Consider the following 21,239-nt stretch of genomic DNA (forward strand, 5'->3'; position numbering starts at 1 on the left):
TGGATTTAGACTGAAAGAGGGGAGATTTAGATTAGATGGAAAGGAAGAAATTCCTTACTCTGAGGATGGCACTGGCAGAGGCTGCCCAGAGAAGCTGTGGATGCCCCATCCCTGGAGGTGTTCAAGGCCACGCTGGATGGGGCTTTGAGCAACCTGGTCTGGTGGGAGGTGTCCCTGCCTAGGGCAGGGGGGTTGGAGATAGATGGTCATTAATGTCCTTTTCAACTCAAACCGTTCTATGAAATGAAGCAAAATGTTACCCAGCCCAGCAAAGTTCTGTAGGTCAGAGAAAATTACTGTTGCAGGCAAAAGAAAAGTGTAAGCAGAGAGTGAGGTAGTTCTCTTTTTTTTCTTTGTTTGCTTTTTTTCTTCTTTAAAGGCTTAAAGAGTAAAAATACCCAAGCCTGTCCCTTCAGGAAAGGACCCTGTGCCAAGCACTTTATTTTTTTTTCATGTTCTGTATAGTGTGTAAGTAGATTTTAGGTATCAGTCTGATTACTTTGGAAATAACCACACAAACAAAATAGAGGACTTAAGGAAAGGAGAAGATGCAGCACCTGAAGAAGTGATTTGTAATAAAAATTTAATGCTAAAATAGCTGTATTTTCAAACATTTTTATGCTGAAATTTCTGTCCCTGATTTTTAGCTTCTTCTGGAATGAAATAGTAAATTATTGTTTTATAGACATTTTCTGCGAAATAAACTGAAGGTGTATTATTTTTCTTCAGGTGACTTTTACCATGTGTTTTTTTTTCTACATTGCAGATATTCTCTGGCAGTCTCCATGAGATCTTGAGCGTTTGTCAGAAAAAACATTGCTGCTATATCTAGCTTTGAATTTTAGCTGTGCTAAGACAGACACATCTTGCAATGTATCTGCTAAGACAGATACATCTGACTCTTCAGCCTGGAGTGTACTGTAGTTCAAGAGCTGTGAAAGCTGGAGTTGAAATACTTGTGTGTATAGTTTAATAGAAATACAAGTCTGTTAACAAATATTCCCTTTTTTAATTGTAAAGCTTCTGGTCGGCCAGATACACTGCATACAACCAACATTTAAAGGAATCTGCTTTGGATTTTATGAAGATGAATTTCTAGACAGCTAACTATTGCTAGGTATGGCCAACTAAACTACAGTCGCACAGGAAAGCATTTTTTTCAGAAGAAAGTCTGATACAGAAATAACAGGGAAAAATGTCTTTGCATCCCACTTTTAAAATGCTGTGATGAGGGCAGGGGAAGGTGGTAGCTTGCAGTTGTTTGTAGTTTAAGAGGTCCTAGCAATTGTTTTGTTTCTTTTTTTTGTTTTTTTTTTTTTTTGCCGTTATCTTGACAAATTCAGTTGTATTGCTTACAACTATATAGTCATGGTGATGGGGGGTTGGACTGTAATCTGTAATTTCCCCTTATTCCTTTAATTAAAAAGGCGGGCAAAAGTAATCTTGCAGTTGGAAAACTTTCTAGGTCTAATTTCTTCACTTTTAATGTTAAATACTGCGAAGGTGATGTTTAAGTACGTAGCTTAAGTAATACCTTGAAACAGACGTTTTCTGTTCCCTTCTGAGTGTTTTTAGCCTGGTTTCTATGGAAATGAAACCAATGCAGTGTGTCAGGCCTCTTCTTCCCCTGTCTCCAAAAATAGCTTCTAAATTTACCAGCCAGTATAAGCCAAAATTAAACGGGCAGGGGGAGGTTTGAAGAGAGTTGGGCTCCTACAGGTTGCCAGCAAACTGGTGACTCCACAGAGGAGGATCAGCGCCCTGTGAAGACAAGGCAGATAGAGGCGGTTGTACCGTCCTGTCTTGCAGCATGTCTACCCTGTTGGCATAGGCAGAACTTCCAGCTTGCCAGAGCAAGCTATGCTTTTCGTTTTATTTTATTATTTTTTTTTTCCCACTGGAGTCTGAGGAGAGCAGAAGAGCTGAAGTTACTGCCTTGAGGAGAGAGTAGGAGACAACACTTGAACCAGCACTAACAAAAGCTAGCTTCTGCACATGGGACAATTAGCATTTATTACTCTAGCTGTAAATACTCAAGCTTCTTAAGCCGCTTCCTGTGATTTTAATGCTGGGGTATCCTGTAAGGAATGTTGTGATTGTCTTACTGCAACAGGATAACCTTTATACACTTCGGAATTTCTGAAAGGTCTATAGAGTAAAGTAAAAGACAGGATCATAAATAGAAATACTTAGTCCCTGAATGAGTCATACTAAACAACAGTCAGAACTATGCCTTCTCAATGCTCTAAAAGGCATAACAGGACTCCTTTGTATAAAGCCTGTAGTATGGAGTTTCTCTGTTTCCTAATTGCACTTGCTACAACAATTGAATGACTTGTTAACACTGTGAAGTGAAGCAGTCTTGGGTTGGGAGAATAATACGCACCTAATGTTACCTCCATCATTTGTAGCTGTTAATAAATTTTAATCTGGAGAAAGGTAGCTTTCAAGAAACCGAGTAGAAGAGACAAAATTAATTTCCTCAGTAATGTCAGAGTGGGTATTGAGCAGTGATCTGCTCCTTGACCAATTGGTGCTGTGAATCTTTGTAGAATGGTCACAGCACAAGCGGTATATTGGCAGGAGGAAAAAAGGCTGTTATTGAAGCGGACAACAAGAAGGAAGGAGGAACGAAGATAACAGACAGAAATACATTAACTAGGCTTTACTTCCTCTTCTCCAGTTTGTTGCAGTGAGGTAGTCAGACCTATGCATGCATCCCAGGTACCATTTGTATTTTGTGTACTAGCCATTAATCATAGAATACAAAAAGACGGTAATTTTGTTAGAGACAAAATTCTGTTGTCTCATTGCTAATAAAATGACAATTTTATTTAAAAGTAGTTTTGTTAGCTATATCAATACCATATTACCCTTGTGAATGATTTTACTTAATGTAGAACCATGAGGTTTCTATCTCTCAGGATATTTCTCTGATCTGCTTGACCTTTCTAGAATCAAGTGTCTTGTCTTCTCACATGCTTTCTGTGTCTCTAAATACATTAGGTTATTTTGAAGTGGTTTTCTTTTTTCAGGCCTTAACTACTATAAATAGCTTTACATATTTCTCAGTTTACTGCTTTTTCTGGATCACTGATTAGACACTAAATGACCTGCCTGCTCAGTACCCAGAGACCTTCAATAACCTCTATCAGTTCTATGCAAGGTGACCTCTCTAATAGCATGTGCTTGTTTGCGTGTATGTGTGTGTATGTAGGTTTGTGTATATGTCTGCTATATATACAGATAAAACCTTTCCTCTTCAAGCTATAGTTCTTTGGATGCAGTATTAGGAAGGACTCTTGAAAAAGGCTTTAACAAGTAACTTACAACTTTTTCAAATTTGACACCTTTAAAGACAATAGCATAGAAGTAATATGAAAATTTCATGAAGTTGTTCTGTCACAGTAACTTTTTTGAAGTATTTTCTGTTTGCCCTTGGCCTGTCTTTTCAATTTACCTGTCTTTAGTTTAAATGTCGTGTTTGCTTGTACTTCGTTCTGTTATCACTAGTTGATCGTTAGAAAGAAAAGCACAGAATTTATAACCTGCAGAACTTAGATATACTCTGGATATACAGTAATTTTGTAATAATGTGATGCTAGGTAATAAGATTTGTTTAGCATTCTTATTTTCCAATAATCTGACTACACTTTGCCCAATACAAAAGTAATGATATATTCTTAGTATTTTTTTGTTATTGCTAGGACAATAATCTTCTATAGCTTTGACAGTTTCTAAAAACATCATACAGAATTCTTGCTTCAGATATGTTCAATTTATTCACTTGACTTTGTGTGTTTTAAATATGAATGCCTCAGTAGTCATCATAGGCATCTTGTAGTTCACCCTGGTGTGAATACTAATGTTCAGTATGTACTAATACTTTTTTTCTATCAAGCTTGTACTCTTCCTTCTTAGTTTGATTCTAAACACTATCGATTTAGCTAAAATAATCAAAAACACTTTCTCAAAGAAAATACGTTGGTTGATATATCTGAATTCTATTGTTTTAACAAACATGCTTGCTTATCGTAATTCTCAGTTCTCCTTAAGCTTAAGTGGACGTGTCCTTTTAGAACTACATTTTAAAAAGCAAGCAAACCAGCATTTTAAAGTTTTATAGGAAAGGATTCTTTCCAGAAGGTAGAGAAATGCAGAATGTTTTGGAAAGTCTTAAAATTTGAGTGGAGAAGCTCTCTAACGAGATGCAACAATATAAGAATTACATTCATACAAGTAGTGTTATTTCTTGATTTCCTCTAGACTGATACAGTCAAAATAGTTTTGCTCACCTGTTGTATTTTAAAATCAGTTAATATATTTTATGAACATATTTAAGAAGATTGTTTAATAGTTTTAAAATATTAACGGAATAGAAAGTATATAAACTTAGCATTTTCTCAATAGAAAACATTAAAAATGCAGATTTATAAAACTGAGTTCTGTGAATGTCACTGAACAGAAGTAATCGGGGGGGGGGGGGGGGGGGACAGTTAAGATTACTTTTGGCTGTTTACTTTAAAAGTACTTAACTGGGCTAAAGAAGTCATGTGCTGTTTGCCTAAATATTTCCTTTGGTTTTGTGGAAGAGCAATTTTCTCCTTTTGATCACACTCCTGCAAGTGTTAGGTGGTTGTGTAAAGAATTGCCTGAAATTTGCTTGTTTTTCTTTTAAGCTTCACAATGAGGATGACCCACCAGAGTCTTCAGCAGCTGAGCAGTCTTCCACTTCTACGGAGACTACACAGACTCCTCAGACAGCAGCCGTATCTGAAGCAGATACTTCCCCCCCACCTTACTGTAGCATAGCTGTAGAAGCAGCTGCAACCTCAGGTATTTTTCCTTACATAACAGCTTGTCAGAGCGGAGTGTGTATGAATCAGCACTTGGTTCAGAGTGGTGCGGTGCTGCAGTATTTTTTCTATGCGCACAGTTGCAGCAAAAAGCTAGGCTTTCATGCACAGTCCTTTGTCCAGTTTGTTCAGAAGCACGCTTCTAAATTACACTGATTCTTCTGAATTGCTAGACTAAATGGTTGTTCATTAATTAGTGTAATGATTAGCTTTTATTTAAGTCTGCCTGTAGTTCAGTTCCACATTTAATCTACATGTTTGAGTAGTGCTTCATTATTAGACCTCATTAGGATTTTTCATTGCCTGTTTAAAACCCCTCCACTCCCCTGTCAAACCTAAGACTTCTTAAAAGTATGTGCCATATTTGGTGAAAATATTGCCATGAAAAAGATTCATTTTCCTTTAAAGACTCTTCATAAAACTTCTTGTGAAAAATTAGAAGCAGGACTTTTTCCCCATTTATTCAGTACTCCTTTTCTGATGAGACTGTGACTTTCCTTTAGGGTATAGGAGACTTAACAGCAGGCAACATCAAAGTCACTGTTTCAGCAAAGTTGCCTGGATTTGCATCTCCCATGTGCCAAGTAAATGTTTTGGAATTAATCTATGACCTAATTCTTTAACGTTGATTAAAGAAGCAATTTCCTATCCCTGCTCTGTCAGACAGTGTTTGCAAGTGTAACGTGTAGCTGTGCTGAATTAGCCCTACGTGAAACATTTTTGTAGTGTACTGACATATTTTTGCCATGTGACCTGTGCTGACAAATCTTTCCCATGTAAGCAATCTTGTGCAAACTATTACTGGCTGTAGGCAGAAGCTTGAGGTATATTGTAAATAGATTTATTCACTTCATTAGTGGTTCTATGCTATATTTACTTTGCTATTTTGATATGTAACAATTAAGTCTGTGGTTTGTTTTGATATAAGGAACATTTTTAAAAGAATATGATGAAACGGAGTATCTGGAGAAAATGAATTTCATGGAACAACTGGAGTTAGCAACAGGATCTTGCTAATAAAAATATAGTGTGATTATTAATATACTTAACTAATTGGTTAATATTAAAAATTAAAAGCTTTTTTAGGATGTTTCTTTGCATGTCTCTGATTTTATAAAAAAAAAAAAGACTTTGATTGGAACACCTGGAGATATAACTAAGCTCATGAATTGTTTTCATAAACTGTTTGCTTCTTGAAGCATCTATTTTAAGGTTTCTGCCTTGAGTAGCAACTAAGAGAACCATTAATATGTTCACCACTTAATTGCATAAAAATAAATGTTTCAAAAGTTTATAAGAACTTGAACCCCACATATAATCAATTTCAGACTCTTGAGAATATGCACTTTAAAGTAGTTTTAAAGTAGTTTTATGCACATAAAGCTTATTGTTCTTGACATCTTTCTGGTTTAAAAATGCATAACCTCTTTATTTTGAACAGAAACACACAATGAGTTTTATCCTGTACCACCTCCATACAGTGTAGCTACCTCTCTTCCTACATATGATGAAGCAGAGAAGGCCAAAGCTGCAGCAATGGCAGCTGCTGCAGCAGAAGTTGCCCAACGAGTAAGTGTTGGAGTTCTTTATTTCAACTTCGTGAAACCTAAGGATACTCTAATTGTTTACAGTAATTGGGATCGTATTATGGCCTATTTGCTAAAAATAATGGTGAACAGATGATTTTATATATTTTGTATATTTTTTTAATAGATCACTGTACTGTGGAAACTGTATAGTATTCACTCTGTTCTGAGGCATAGCAGCTGGCTAAACACTTTTGAAGGCCAAATATTGCCCTGTTTTAATAATTAATTTACTATCTTGTCACCTTTTAAGTATCCACATTAATGTTACTTTCTAAAGTGAGTGCTGATGCTGAGTGTTTCAGATGATTTAAAACAAAAATTTAATTAGTAAAGAAGGTAGAGTTTTGGAGAGGAAGGGGTTTCCAATAGTTTGGAAGGGTTAAGATACCAAACAGCAGAGATCTTCCAAAAGGAAAAATCCCTGCTACGTGAAAGCTTTAATACTTAAGTTTGATGGAATGTTCCAAGTATCCCTGAATGTTCAGGCTGAGGGAGATGGGGGTTGTTCAGCCTGCAGAATGACAGAAGGCTCTAGAAGATATTACAGCAACAGGGGGCCTACAGGAAAGCTGGGGAGGGACCCTTTTTCAGGGATGAGGAGGAATGGCTTCTACCTGAAAGAGTAAATTTAGATTAGATATAAGAAAGAAATTCTTTACTGAGAGGGTGATGAAGCACTGGCACAGGTTGCTCAGAGAAGCTGTGGGTGCCCCATCCCTGAAGGTATTTAAGGCCAGGCTGGATGGAGCTTTGGGCAACCTGGTTTTGTGGGAGGTGTCCCTGCCCATGGCAGGGGGTTGGGATTAGCTGATCTATAGAATTCCTTCCAACCCAACCCATTCTATGACTTAAAAATAAAATAAAAACATAAAATCATGCACCCCAAGTTATACTAAACAGTAAATGAATCGGTATATAAGCAGTGTTTTTAATTTCATATGAACTAACCTTATAAAGAATGCAGTACTCAAAGTAAAACCAAAAGTTTGATATCTGCAATTAATGTTAAATGTTAGTTTTGTAATTGATGATTTTGTTTTTTCCACCTTTCAAAATTTGGGAGAGAAAAAGAGATTCTGCTATTTGATAGGATTGGCCATAATATGCTGTATTTAATTTAGGCTTCCAGTGCTTTCACTAGAAATCCCCACTTTAAGAACAAGGTGATTTGAGGTGGATTATAAGGTGGTTCCTCACCACCTCAGATGGATTTTAAAGTGGTGCTTTACCACCCTCTGAGAATAGGTTGCCCGGAGAGGTTGTGAATACCCCATTCAAGACCAGGTTAGATGAAGCCCTGGGCAACCTGGTCTAGTGAGTGACATCTCTGCCTATGACAGGAGTGTTGGAAGTAGATGATCTATGAGGTCCTTTCCAACCCAAGCCATTCTATGATTTTATGACTCTAAAATCTTACTGACTGGGTTGTAGCTGTTGGGCACATTTTTGCCTGTGAATGGAAAAATTTTTTACTTACACAGGTGGAGTCGGTTTCTTCCTTGATTGCCATGCAGTAATCAGTATATGCAGCTAAATTTAAAATGGGTTTGTGTAACATCACCAGTGAAGGTGTTGTACAAGTCTATTTTACTAAATGTAGCAGTGAATCTGGAATATTTTTCATGGTTACTTGCCAAGTTCCTGCTAGGAGGTGGTGATCTTGTAACCTTTTAATCCGTGCTTCTGTTAGAGTAATTAAGTCGTCTGTTGTTACTGCTTGTAATATAAGTACAATTTCTGATGAAATACTGGTCCGAAAGAAACCTTTAATCTGAAATTATGTAAAAACCTTTAAATTCAAAACATTAGCAACCCAAACCTTAATTTTAAGGGTACTGTTACCAGTCCTATGACACTTCAGATGGGGCACATGCAACTTTCTTGCAAGATTCCTGTTGCTTTTAACTTTGTACATCTGGAACCCTATGGGGTGAAAGCTTTAGACTTAAATGCAATTGTCCCTGACCTGAATTTAATTGGGAAAAAAAACCTCAGGCTGGGATTCAGCCAATTCTAAGAATAGAGTTAAGCAAAAACAATAGTTTTTAAACTGTATTCTTAAGCCTTTTTATTTTGGAGCACTTGAATTCTCACATGTTTAGGTCACTGTGTCAGAAACATCTTTTCTCATTCTCAGAAAATCTGCCTGGCTTTGGCCAAATTCAGTTACTGAGAATATGAGTTTCCATAGTACATGCATACAGCTTTAATACATTTGTGGAGATTGAACTTGTTCGTGGAAGACAGACTGCTCATAAGTCTGAAGGAGATGGGACTGCAGATGTTTTGTCACCAGAGAACATTTGTAGATGTCTTGTATCAGAATAGGATTATCAGGCTAAAAGTAAATGCACCATATGACTGCTCATGACTACTTTTGGTGAAAACACTGGAACTGTGAGTTTCTGGTGTGCTGTGACATAGTTTTATTATTCTTGGCCTTTGATCAGTACATAACCACGAGGTTATTTGTATTAGGTAGAAGGGTAAAAGGACAAAGACCGAGTCTCTAAAGCTTACAGCTTTTGTTTTGTGAAGAGTAGTCTGGTTTTGGTTGGTCAAAGAGGTTACTTAGTGAGCACAGACAGGGTGAGGGTGATGGGTCTAAGTCAAAATGAGAAAAGGCAAAGCTGAATGGAGAGCATTGGTATGTAAGGAGCACAGAGCAATCTTAATGAGAAGCAAGAGGGAAAAGAATAAACTGGGATTGGTGGAGAAAGGAAACCAAGTGAAGACAAAATGTAGTACTGGAAGAGCAGCTGAAGTGGGTGAGTGAGAAGAAGGGAATAGGAATGGAGAAGGAACACTGATAAGATTATGTTGCTTTGTGAGGAGGTACTTGTGGAGATGAAGAAGGGAAATGACTGTATTTGGAAAATATGAACATAGTAAAAAAAAAAAAGTGAGTAAAATGACTGAGCAGTCAATCGGTAAAGAAAGAATTGCCAAGGCAGAAGAACAGTAAGTAAAATGGAGGTGAGGAGGAATCTAGATTTTAGAAGTAGGAGAGTAGGTTATGGTGACAAAGGGATAAACGAACTTTTGCATGAAGCCTGTTGGTATGCATGCTTTTCCAACATGCACAGAGGAACACAGCAAGTGCTTACACTTAGGTGAAATTCTTATAAATTTCACGTACATATGAAGAATGAGTAGGAACACACCATCATTCCACCAAAGCAGAAATTAACTGGAAAGTTGTAGGCTAAGGCAGTACTGTATCAGAAGCTGCCTCAGTGTACCTAAGGGCCTCAGACTGCTAAGGATCTCAGATTTGATGGTTTCTGCTTGTTTTGCTTCTGTGTTTTTTCTTCTTTTTTCTGTCCTTTTTTTCCCCTCTTTTTTTCCCTTTCAGCACACACTCATGCATAAACATACAAGCTATATTAAAGACTTGGTATTAAGACTGTGGAAAAAGTCACATTATGGTTAGGGTGGTGGTTTGCCATCCAGAGGGGAAGGATTTTGATCCTTAGCTCTACATACCTGTGGAAGAATAAGTCACGTGGACTTTACTAGCTTGCAATTATTTTCTCATTTTCATTATCTTTGAGATCACAAGCAGTGACATCTGCACGCAATGTCTGAGTTCTGTATTACACACTTTGCAAAATGTACACAAACTACATAATGTATTTTTTCCATTTCTAATTTTCAGGTTTATGAAGTTAGTGTTTTAAGGATGTAAGTTATGTTACGATGTGCCTCTAGCTTCTTGCTTGTAAAATGAGGATATAGTGCTTCTGCACTACTGTAATGTGAACAGAGGCAGAGCCCTTATCTCGAGTGACACATGAAGCTGGTAACTATTTCATGGTACAGTCGAAAGTGTGCAGTAAAGAAGGCTTCAAACCTATTAATTGAGCAAAAGAAAGGAAAATGGTATAAGAAGATAGCACATTTAATGAACTACTTTCATACTTTTTTCCTGAATGAGGTAGGGATGATATGAAAAAAAAAAAAAAATTACTGTGATCACGTTATAGACTTCGTAGTCCCTGCATCCATAGATTGTATGAACAATCCAAACTTAAAATTTATGGATACTTTTTGTGCTTGATTTTGTGTATTTAATCTTAAATATTTACACAAAATCTATGTTTTTATTTCTTTCAAATTCTCCCAGTTAGCTCAATGTACCAAAGAAATTGTAGCAATTCTTTGTCATCAGTTGTGATAGCATTAGTTATGCTGGCTTTCATCTTTTTCCTTTTCAAATTGTAAAGGTCATTTTAAAAAGGTTAATTTAAATGGGCAAACATATTGCTAACAGGTAAATGGCTTGTTTGTATGTTGCAATGAATGGCTTTTACTTAATGCTCTTCAGTTGCATTTGTCTTACATTTTTCTGTTTTTACATGCTTAGCACGCCCAGTTTAGGGAGTCTAGGAGTCTGTTTGATGAAATATTCCTCAGTCGTCCCGAGGTATGGTATAGTTCTCTCTAGTTTAGACTTTAACTATGAATTTTCCTATTGGCAAACAAATGCTTCTGGGTTTCATTATGCCCCCCACACCTCCTCCTCCTTAACTTCTCCATATTGTTTTGTATGCGTGAAGATATCATCATGAAGTTTTTCTCTGTAAATCGTCTGCATTGAGAAGAGTTACCAGTTCAGCTGTCCAAAGGGTTACTGAAAACACTGTTTCTTTCCTTGAGTAAAGGTGTTTTTCTCACAGTATGCCATGCTAGGCTTCAATTTAAAAGAAGCTACAAAACCTTGACGGGGGGGGGGGGGAACCACAGCCCTCTTTTTGTAAGATAGCTACAGAGAACACTGTTTCCAGAGGAGTTAATAGGATTGCCTTCGATAGATGCTGTGTACTATTTCATGTTCTTTAGCTTAAAGAAGTTCCTTTGTTTGATATTCGTGTTGATAATATATTTTGCTATTTAACTGTTTTCCTGGTTATAGGAATACAAATTTTCTCTGTTTATACAAATTTCAGTATATTTAACTATCAAATGAATTCTCTGTGATCCTTACAATGGCTAATTTTGTCAAAAATAGTTTGCACGTGTATATGTATAAACTATGTGTAGATAACTCTTTGTCTCTCTATATAACTAGATATCAATGACATTCTCACAAAGAAGAAAATATAATCATTCTCATTCAGTAAATGTCATTAATTGTTTATTTTCTGAGCATCAGCTGAGAGGACAGAGTCATTCTGCATTGTCCCTTTTTCATTCCTCAAAAATGGGACCAAAAAGGTTGCAAACAATTATACTTCGAAGGAAAGTTAAGACTGTTGACATTAACTAGATTAAATGAGAGCACTGTCTTGCAAAGGGCAGCCTATATTAGTGGGACCTGAGCAGTGGGACTGACTGTAAAACCAGATACTAAGTGATGTAAGCAAGGGCTGAATCTAGTTTAAAGGTAGGAAACTATTTCATTTTGTTAAAGATTCTGGTAATTTCAATATGCCAATTTTTGGAGACAGTAAATAGAGCTTAGTTTACTATCATTGTCTTTTGCAATAGAGTGCAATAAGTTGTTCATGCTTATTGCAAATGCCTGTTCTCATGTCCCTGGATTATTTACTAATTCACATTTCTTACACATGTAAACCTTAGCAACATGCATATAGAGAAACCTGTTAAAATTGTTACTGTAGCTAAGGCAAATCTTGTTTTTCAGGGGGAACAATTTGCATAGAGCAAATCTGATAATTGTTGTGGAAATGCCAGTATGAAGAACAGTAGCCAGCCAATTATTTAAAAAAAAAAACGTTATTTTACAGAGCTTTTGAAATTAAAATTGAAAATAGTCCGAACTTTTGAGCCATATGTTTCTGATACAAACATGTTCAAATGTAGTCTTTTATTTAATGTATCTTTAGTCCTTCTTTTACTTTTCCCCATCAGTCTTGCAGCTGTAGCAAAATTGTGCTAAACTGATATTTTCATAATCATTTAAGATGACCATTTAGGGACATTTGAAAGTGTATATGGTTGAATTATGGCTTCTTAAGATTGCGTTGGACTAGCTTTTTGTGATTTCATTGGAAAAGCAATGGTTTTAAAATACCTTGTGATACAGAGGCCTAGTTAATTACTCTGAAAGGAAAGAGAACAGCTGGAATTTCATGGCCATGTTATGAAGGGTAGTGCTGGCTGCCTGGAGTTGGTACAGTTTGTTCTAGCATACTTCTAACTGTAATCACTATACCCTGGTAGATTAATCTGCACTGTTCGCAAAGGTGAATATGTCAATCCCATGACAGAGCTCTAGATCATTGTGACTGTTTAATGCCCTTTTAATTATGAATATATCCATGTATTTATATATATGGATAAAACACGCATAAAGTAACATTTGGTGCAGTCAGTGAATAAAATGTTAAAATCAGAATTACATTATTTCATTAGTAATTGTTTGATGTGGGTCAATCAGCAAAATAAATCTTTAATCTTCCTTGATAAAATTTTTTATTACTATTTTTAATAGGATACTTCTTACCTCAGTTCTAAGTCATTAAGATCATCAGTTGGAGAAAAAGTACAGGAAAAGTCAAAGAATATTACTTCTGCTTCTGTCTAGACCAGATTGCTACTGTTACTGGCAGCATTATTTGACTTGTATCATCCTGTGTTGTTTTTCTGTTGTTTACTTAACATATTGTTTAACTGTTTTTTATAGTTTTCATCATGCTCTCTTTAGTGAGAGCTGTTATACAGAAAACTGTTTCCCAGCCTACAGAACAGTACATAAGATTTACCAAGTCCTGTTGACAATGAAGCACTGAAAAACAAAACAAACTCATAATTTCTGTATTTTAAGACCTAGTATTTTGACATGACCAGAGAAATTTATGCATTGGTTTGACTGATATCTCTGTTTACTTTTGTGTAAGTTAATGATTGTCTTTCCTGAGTTTAGAAGTTTTTAAAACAATTTTAACGTACTCATGCCCTCTAGTGTCCCTAGAGATTTTCTTTGCTTTATGTCTGTTTTGCAGCAGGTTGTTGGATAATCTATAAATTGATTAGTGCTGTGCTTTTGCATCAGCAATATTAAGATACACCTTATTCTAAATCTTCATAGTTTTTAAAGTATTAAAAGGCCTTTCTGTCAGGAAAAAAAAATAGAGCATACTATGTAATGATTTTATCCAATTAAGTTTTTAACATCTTGGCTGCATACCAAGATAGTTTCAATAAGAAAGGGGAATTCTGTTGGTTTTGATTTGAAAGTACTCATCTGAAATAATTTCTGTTCTCATTTAAGATGAATATATGATATGTATGCATCTTCTATAGCAATTTTGATTTAATTCTGGGCTCTGTCAACATAAGCACCAATAAGCCTCTTTTATTGATTTGAATTATTTTTCTTCTGGAGTTCTTTGATATAGACGTATTACAGAAATGTCAGTTTTTTTTCTAGATTTAGAAACACAATAATTTAGTCCTAAAGATAGTTATTCTATACTTTTAATTAAATTATCGCTAACCTGTAAATCCAGGAAGAAGAGTATCCACCACGAGATGATTTCAGTGATGCAGATCAGCTTAGAGTGGGCAATGATGGCATCTTCATGTTGGCATTTTTCAGTAAGTTATCTGGTATTGCAGACCTATTGAGGTATATCTTAATTTTACCTTATTTCTATGGAATATGAAAGATAACTGTGATAAACTGAATTAATGTACTGTAATGAATTACTATTACTTTTACTTGTACAGAGATGTAAGCACTTACTGTTCCAGATGTAGCAAGTGTGTTGCACTTATTTAAAGGCTGGATCACAGAAATCTGGCCATCAGGTCTTAGAAATTTTAGAGAGAAATGATGTACCATATAAAAGCTACTTGTGTTAGTGTAGTGAATTAGGTTAATTACGGAACAAATCCAGCCACACTTATTTTCAGGTTAAACTAACCACTAGCATATAAATATGTACTGTCTTAGGTAATATGTGATTGCTGCTGGTGCTACTTTTACAATTATTCAGGCCCTGTGTATGTTGTGCATGCCTTGTCTTATAACTTACCTATTGTGTTGAGCAAACTTGGATTTAGCCACTGGAAATTACTTGTAGAAAAAAGCTGTTCGTTTTCCCACTTGGATATTTATTTATCATTTCTAAAGATATTTCCCTGTTCTGAAATGCTTCTCTGGCAGCCTTAATGAAAGTTTGATGTGGGGGATGCTGCTGTTCGTTTTAGCATTCATCAGGATGAAACCTGATTGGTTATCTACTGAAATCCCCTTTGTCTTTCAACCTACATTTCATTTTAGTTCATGTACCTTTTATGTCTTTTGTAGTCTCTTGATTTAAAAGCTAGAGGTACAGGGTATAGAACTTTTTATGAAAGCTCTTTAGTGTTGATATATAAATCACTAGGACAACTGGGGGTTGCATCTTGGGATAATTTTTTATAATTTTTATATCTCTCATAGCAAATATGCAAATATATATGTACGGTGACAAAGTGACTTTTGTAGTCTGACCTCTGTCTGTGGTTGGACCATAAAAAGGGTATGTATTCTTGGGGGTGAAGGGTTTTATTCATTTTTCTCTTTTCTTCCCTTGCCCTATGTGCTGCAATGTCTTGTGTTTAACCTAGTATTTAACTGTGTAAGTTCTTTATTGTGTGAACTTGCTCTTGCAAGTCCTGGTCCAGGCCTTCATTAGCACTGCATTGGGAGGTCAAGTGGGTGAATTTTTGGGTCTAAAATGTTTTTAAGTCCTTTTTATCAGAGTTTAAAAAAGACTTGTTAGCTTGCAGTTAGGACTATAGTAGAAGTAACGTTCATGCTATGCAGAAGCAAAGAATCCAATGATAATCAAATGCTGTTGGCCAAAACTGCACACCTAGAACCTTGTACACATCTTCAAGAATGGAGAGGCTAACTCAGATAAACTGGCTTCTTCCTCTTCAAATCAGTCATTTATCTGAGACTGACTGCACAGAGCACTACTTCTGCATATTTGTCAAAAATACCCTGTAGATCATAATTTTTTTTTCTTGATCATTTTGAGACTATATAACTGCCAACTCTGATCATCTTTGAATGAAATGCATAAAATGAGTGCTTTCAAAATAAAACAGGTTGCAAGGTATATATAAAAACATATGCTTAATTGGTCTCTGTGTTAACTGGTACTGGATACCAGTTACGTATGGGAATGTATATAGTTTACTTGGTGTTTGTGTTCGCAGTATGAGGAGTTAATGAAAACTTGTTGCATATATAGATGTGAAAAAAACTTGGAAAATGGACGTTACATGGTGAGATTAGAGAATTAAATAAAAAATTAGCTTAACTTAATTAATTTAGGTTAGATCTATGTAGACTTAAGGGAGTGGGAGTCGAAGTGAAATTTTCGGAACAGCTATATGTGTTTGTTGTTTTTTTTTTTTTTTTTCCTGGCTGGAATATGTTTAAATGCTGGAAGCAAAGGTGGCAGAACACTGAGAATCTAGAGTAAATTTCATCATGTAGTTAAAATTCAGGACAACAGTTTCAGGAGCTGTGGTGTAGTAGGAGAATTGTGGAAAGAATGACTCATTGTGGATGAGCTCTCCTGCATCCTTTCTGTGACTGTTAGGTACAACACTTGTAGTAAGATCCTGGGGGTTGATTACCTTTATTTTAAATATAAAAACAGAATTTAGTTTTTATTACCTCATTTTATTCAACCAAAGTGTAATCAAATACATTTTTTACTGTTCTTGCCTACAATCAACTAGTGATGAGTAGCTGCCATCTAGTGGTAGCTGCCTAAATTGCAAAAATATTTGTCTTGAGGCCATCTAGTGGCCAGATGTCTCTTCTATTTTGTCATTTTGGATCTTGGTGCGTGCAAGTTACAAATCTGTTTCTCATCTAAGTTGAAAAAAATACCGTTGTGTTCAGTATAACTAAAGAAAAGGAGACAATATAGTTTAAAGAATAAAATTCCTTTACATGAGCAGGTATTTTGAGCATCTTTTCTGTGTTTGTAAAATGTCTTTGGGTTTTGTGTGCTTTTTGCTTGAACACTTCCTTCAGAAACTTTGTAGAAAAATTTGGAAACCGACCTATTTTATCGCTGAAGTGGTGAAACTGTTTTAAGAAACTGCTGTCACTTTTGAAATCTGTGATTATGTTGATAAGTGAACAATCTGCTCTCCAATGGTCAGGGCTGGTGTCTGTCAGTTTCTAATGTGGAGCTAAATTAATCTATGAAGTCAATGCAGCAAATTATGCCACCAGACCACTTAATATATTTTTCATTTATGTATTTTAGTCAGATGTGCCTTATACAGCATAGTATAAACTTTTCAGAATGCCAGTGAAAGAAGTTAGTAGGTACGTTACTCAGAGTAACTTTTTGTATGCATAACAAAAAGGAGGAACTTGTGAGCTGTTTCTTATCATTTTGAACATGGCTGTAATGGTGACAGAGCAAGTAACTGTCATGCCCAAAATTTTTTTTATTTTTATTTTTTTTACTTACTGTGCACATAGCGGAAGTTTGAATCATGTCCGATTGGCTTATCCTGGCTAAGTGACAGTAATAAAAGATTTTTCCCTTGTATTTAAGGAGTACTTTAGAATATTACCAGCATTTTCACCTGTGGACCCCAAAATAATTGTGGAATTCATCTGGATTTTTTGAAACCATGGAAGAGGGCTTTGGGCAATCCTTGTTCTGGAAAAACTAAATATTAATTCGAATCTCACAAATGGGTTGATAAGGAGGTAGAAAAGGAGAAAAATGTTTGAGACAGCTGAAGTTTAAGTTCTCATCTGGAGATGTGATTCACTTTTGAATAACGTGGCCAGCCAATTTAAACACATCTACAACTCAACAGCAAAAAAAAAAAAAAATTCTCACAATTCTCACAATACAGAGAAATGTAAATGTAAATTTAGTTCAAGATGTTATATTGGAACAGAAAACACCCATAACAGTAGTTCAGAAACTAATGTCCATGCTGTTTTCAAACCTAGCAGGTGCTTCAAATGAACAATAAATTGCACACAACCTGGAGCATTGCAAGCAGGCATAAATTGGGAGGCAGAATTGTAGCACAAGCCCCAGATTAGCACAGCCTCTTGTTGTATGCTTCCTGAGAAATGGTAAGCATGGTCTAAATTGCCAGTGGGAAGATTCCTTGGTGTGAATTTAGGAAACCTGACTTCTTTGTGCGTGTATTAATGCTATGCGGGTTTCCCTTAATCATGCAAGAGAAACTAAGGGGAAGTCGTTTGACTGAAATAGCAAATATTGGAAGGAGATAAAGGAATTGTGCTCGTTTGCCTCTGATCATCAAGGGAGCCTGGCACACAATCACCTAACTTCTTTATGCAGAAAGAAATTGACTTCTGTGGTTTCTACGTATGCATTGGATGTAATACAAAATAATTGGAATGAGGAAGCTTCCAACTGGGCATTAAGAGAAATTTACCAACATGGGTAATGAAGTGCTAAAGATAAACTGCCTAGGGAAGTTTTTGAATGTTCATCACTGAGCAGAAAAAAAAAAGAGGCTGCTAGCAAATACTGTTACTGATCATCAGCAGACTTAAGGTGAGGCCACCAGGAAGGAGGAAAAATGTATACCAGTTCAGGAATGGAATAAATTCTATGCAGGAGTGGGAAGAGCATTTTCTGGTGGTGCATGAAAAGATTTATTACTGTATGCTTTGTAAACCTAGGCAAGGTATGAAACTTTAAGATCTTTTGGTGTTTGCTGTATATTTAAGAAAAAAAAAACACAAGTATTTGGACAGACAAAGCAGGGAATAAAGGACATAATTGAGCATGGTTTCATTATGTGTATATAGTTGCCATTTTAATCATGTCATAGACTTGACCTGTACTTAAACTTTGGAACCAGCATGTGTTTTCAGACCAGTTCTATGTTTAGTATCATAAAAAGAAGCTGAGTGGTGCAGTCGATACAACAGAAGGAAGGGATCCATCCGAAGGACAACCTTGAGAAGTGTTCCCATGTGAACCTAATGAGGTTCAGCAAGGCCAAGTGCAAGGTGTTGCACCTGGACTGGGGCAATGCCAGACATGAGTACAGGCTGGGAGAAGAACTCATTGAGAGCAGCCTTGCAGATAAGGACTTGGTGGTTCCAGTGGAGGAAGAGCTTGACGTGAGCCAGCAGTGTGTGCTTGCAGCCCAGAAAGCCAACTGTATCCTGGGCTGCATCAACGGGGCCAAGGCCAGCAAGCAGGTCAAGGGAGATGATTGTCCCCCTCTACTCTGCCCTTGTGAGGCCCTGCTTGGAGTGTTGTGTCCAGGTCTGGGGCCCCTGGCACCAGAAGGATGTAGGTCTGTTCGAGCGGGTCCGGAAGAGGACTATGAAGGTAATGAGAGGGCTGGAGCACCTCTGCTGTGAAGAAAGGCTGATTGAGCTGGGAATGTTCAGACTGGAGAAGAGAAGGCTCTAGGAGACATTATGGCCTTTCAGTACTTAAAAGGAGCTTATAAAAATGATATCAACTTTTTACACACACAAAAAAAACTTTTTTTGAAAGAGGTGGTACTCTTGATGGATTAATAAAATAGTAATGGCAAAGTATACTGCATCATACATAATCTTTGCTTTTCCCTATGTCTATTACAGTATAAAAAATACCAATAGATGCAAGGTTGTTTGCAAAACCAAGTTGGATTGTGTTACTCCATTTTTCTTGGAAGTGCAGAGGAATAAAACATTTGCTTTTTATTATTTTTGATATCAAAAATCATATGCTGACCCTTGCCCCTCAGAAGAGGGCTTTGGTTTTACAAATAGTTTATGGATGACCTTGTTTGAAACGTCAAATTCTGAAACTTCTGTAACATTTAGAACATCCTGCATTTTGTATTTCAACTGTTTTTTTGCACTACAAATCAGAAAGAAATAAAATGGTGTGAGCACTACACGATATAAAGAAGACGTTACTGGAGAAAAAAAAATATCTTTAGCTTATCCATCTTCCTCTTGTAAAGCTGCTTCTGTCTTAAATTTATTAAAGGTAAGAGGCCAGTAGTAGAAAGTTGAGCTCACATAGGAGTCTGAATGTTAGTCTTCTCAAGGACAGGCATCATAAAATCATTAAGGTTGGAAAGGACCTCCAAGATCACCTGGTCCAACCATCACCTTTCCACCAATGTCACCCACTAACCATGTCCCTAAGCATCAAGTCCAACCTTTCCTTAAATACCCCCAGGGATGGTGACTCCACCACCTCCCTAGACAACCTCTTCCAGTGCCTGACCACTCTTTCTGAGAAGAAATTTCTCCTAATTTTCAACCTCAGGAACACTTTTTGTTACGGAATGCAGATGGTAGCATTTGTTGCAACAAGAAGCTTGCACGATTTATTAGTCTCCATCTTGCAGACAGAGAAGGCAGTAGGTACTTTGTTCCATTAGTTCCTCCTCATTCTATTTTCTCTGTTGGTGTGGTGTGGAACTCATGCTATGGTTTAACAATGGCAATACGGAGATGAAAGATATAGACAACTTTTATTGCAGTAATTATGTGAGACAGAAATTTTACATAAATTTACTGTAGTAACTCTTTCCAGATGCAGTGTAGGCCACAAAACTCAGAATTTGCATCACTGACAGAGGATATACATGGAAACTATGATGGAAGAAGATAGATAAATGAGCCTAATCTTGATGCAGAGAGCAGTTTGAATATAGATTTTTAAAAAGTAATAATTTGTTGCAGTCTGCTTAGAAACTGCAGATGCATTTCTGCAAGGAAAGAATTATTTTTTTTTAAACAGAATGAGACAATAAAGATGATTTTAGAAGTAGAGACGGGACACAAGGGAGGGAAAAAAAGCAATAGGAAATACTGAAAACATGTTGACTTCAGCATTTGTTAAGGTGATGCAATGCCAAGGAAATGTTGGGGGAAGCTCCCTAAGGTGTTGCTTAAGTTTTACAGAGGTAGAAATAATGATTTTCTCATATTGCTGAAGACATGGATTTTTGATTAGGTCCTCACTGCAGAATTTTTCTAGAAATGGACAGAAACTTATATAGAAAACAAATCTCAATATTTATAGTTGTTTTTTTTAGAGTATGTGAACTTGGGTAGTTTACAACTTTTATATAGTTTTTTTCTTTCCTGTTTTTATTGTCAGTTTGTAACTTGATGAAACAGCACGCTGACTAAAGGGTGGGGAGGGGGAGGTAAGCTGTTGTGAACTGTACTGGAAGATGATTCCTTGTCTTTCAAGAGTTGGGCAAATAACATAAGGTTAAATACCTTCTAATACTCATCCAGCGATTGTGGATTCTATTTTGAATATTTTTCTAGGTTAATTTGAAAGGAGGATAAAATTGTTGATGTGTTCAAAGTTCGTTTCCCCTTCATATACTTTGATTGGGATTTTTTTTATTATGTGCAAAAATAGCTATTAGGTACTTTAAATCCTTATCATTTTATGTACACATTAAAACTGTAAATATGATGGGGATTCCCATAGCCCATTAGAAACTTGTCTGTCTTTTGTCCTCTTTGGCGTGCCTATCAGTGGAGCCATGATCCGTCACCCTTTGTAGCTTGACTAATAGGGAGGATGGGAGAGAGCAGTAACTTCTTATGCTGAGACAGGAACAGACAGATGCTGAACTAGCTTCCTAAATCTGTTACTCTTAAAAGTATGTTGAATTTGGAGAGCTTGCTTAAAAAAGGAAAATCCTGCATTCAGGACAGTGTATCCAAACTTTCTCAAATGTAAAAGCTTTTCTATTTTGGGAAGCTAGGCAAACATAAAGATTGCCAACATGCTGTTCTGTAGCTGTTATGTGATAAAATGCTTACTCTTTTTTT

At 36.3% G+C, this 21,239-nt stretch overlaps 1 protein-coding gene across 2 annotated transcripts in view; it reads left to right on the top strand.

The window, feature by feature from the left end:
- NDFIP2 (Nedd4 family interacting protein 2) overlaps window positions 1-21,239 on the top strand; it is a 47,322-nt gene that overhangs the window by 14,540 nt on the left and 11,543 nt on the right. The window contains exons 2-5 of one of the 2 annotated variants that reach the window (XM_084302066.1): window positions 4,680-4,836; window positions 6,298-6,425; window positions 10,812-10,871; window positions 13,921-14,008. In XM_084302066.1, the coding sequence (XP_084158192.1) occupies window positions 4,680-4,836; window positions 6,298-6,425; window positions 10,812-10,871; window positions 13,921-14,008 (433 nt within the window). The remainder of the gene's footprint in view (window positions 1-4,679; window positions 4,837-6,297; window positions 6,426-10,811; window positions 10,872-13,920; window positions 14,009-21,239) is intronic. The other variant, XM_084302065.1, reaches the window with a different exon arrangement.

This window comes from Netta rufina, assembly GCF_964035555.1.
Source record: "Netta rufina genome assembly, chromosome: 1".
Taxonomy (NCBI): Eukaryota; Metazoa; Chordata; class Aves; order Anseriformes; family Anatidae; genus Netta; species Netta rufina.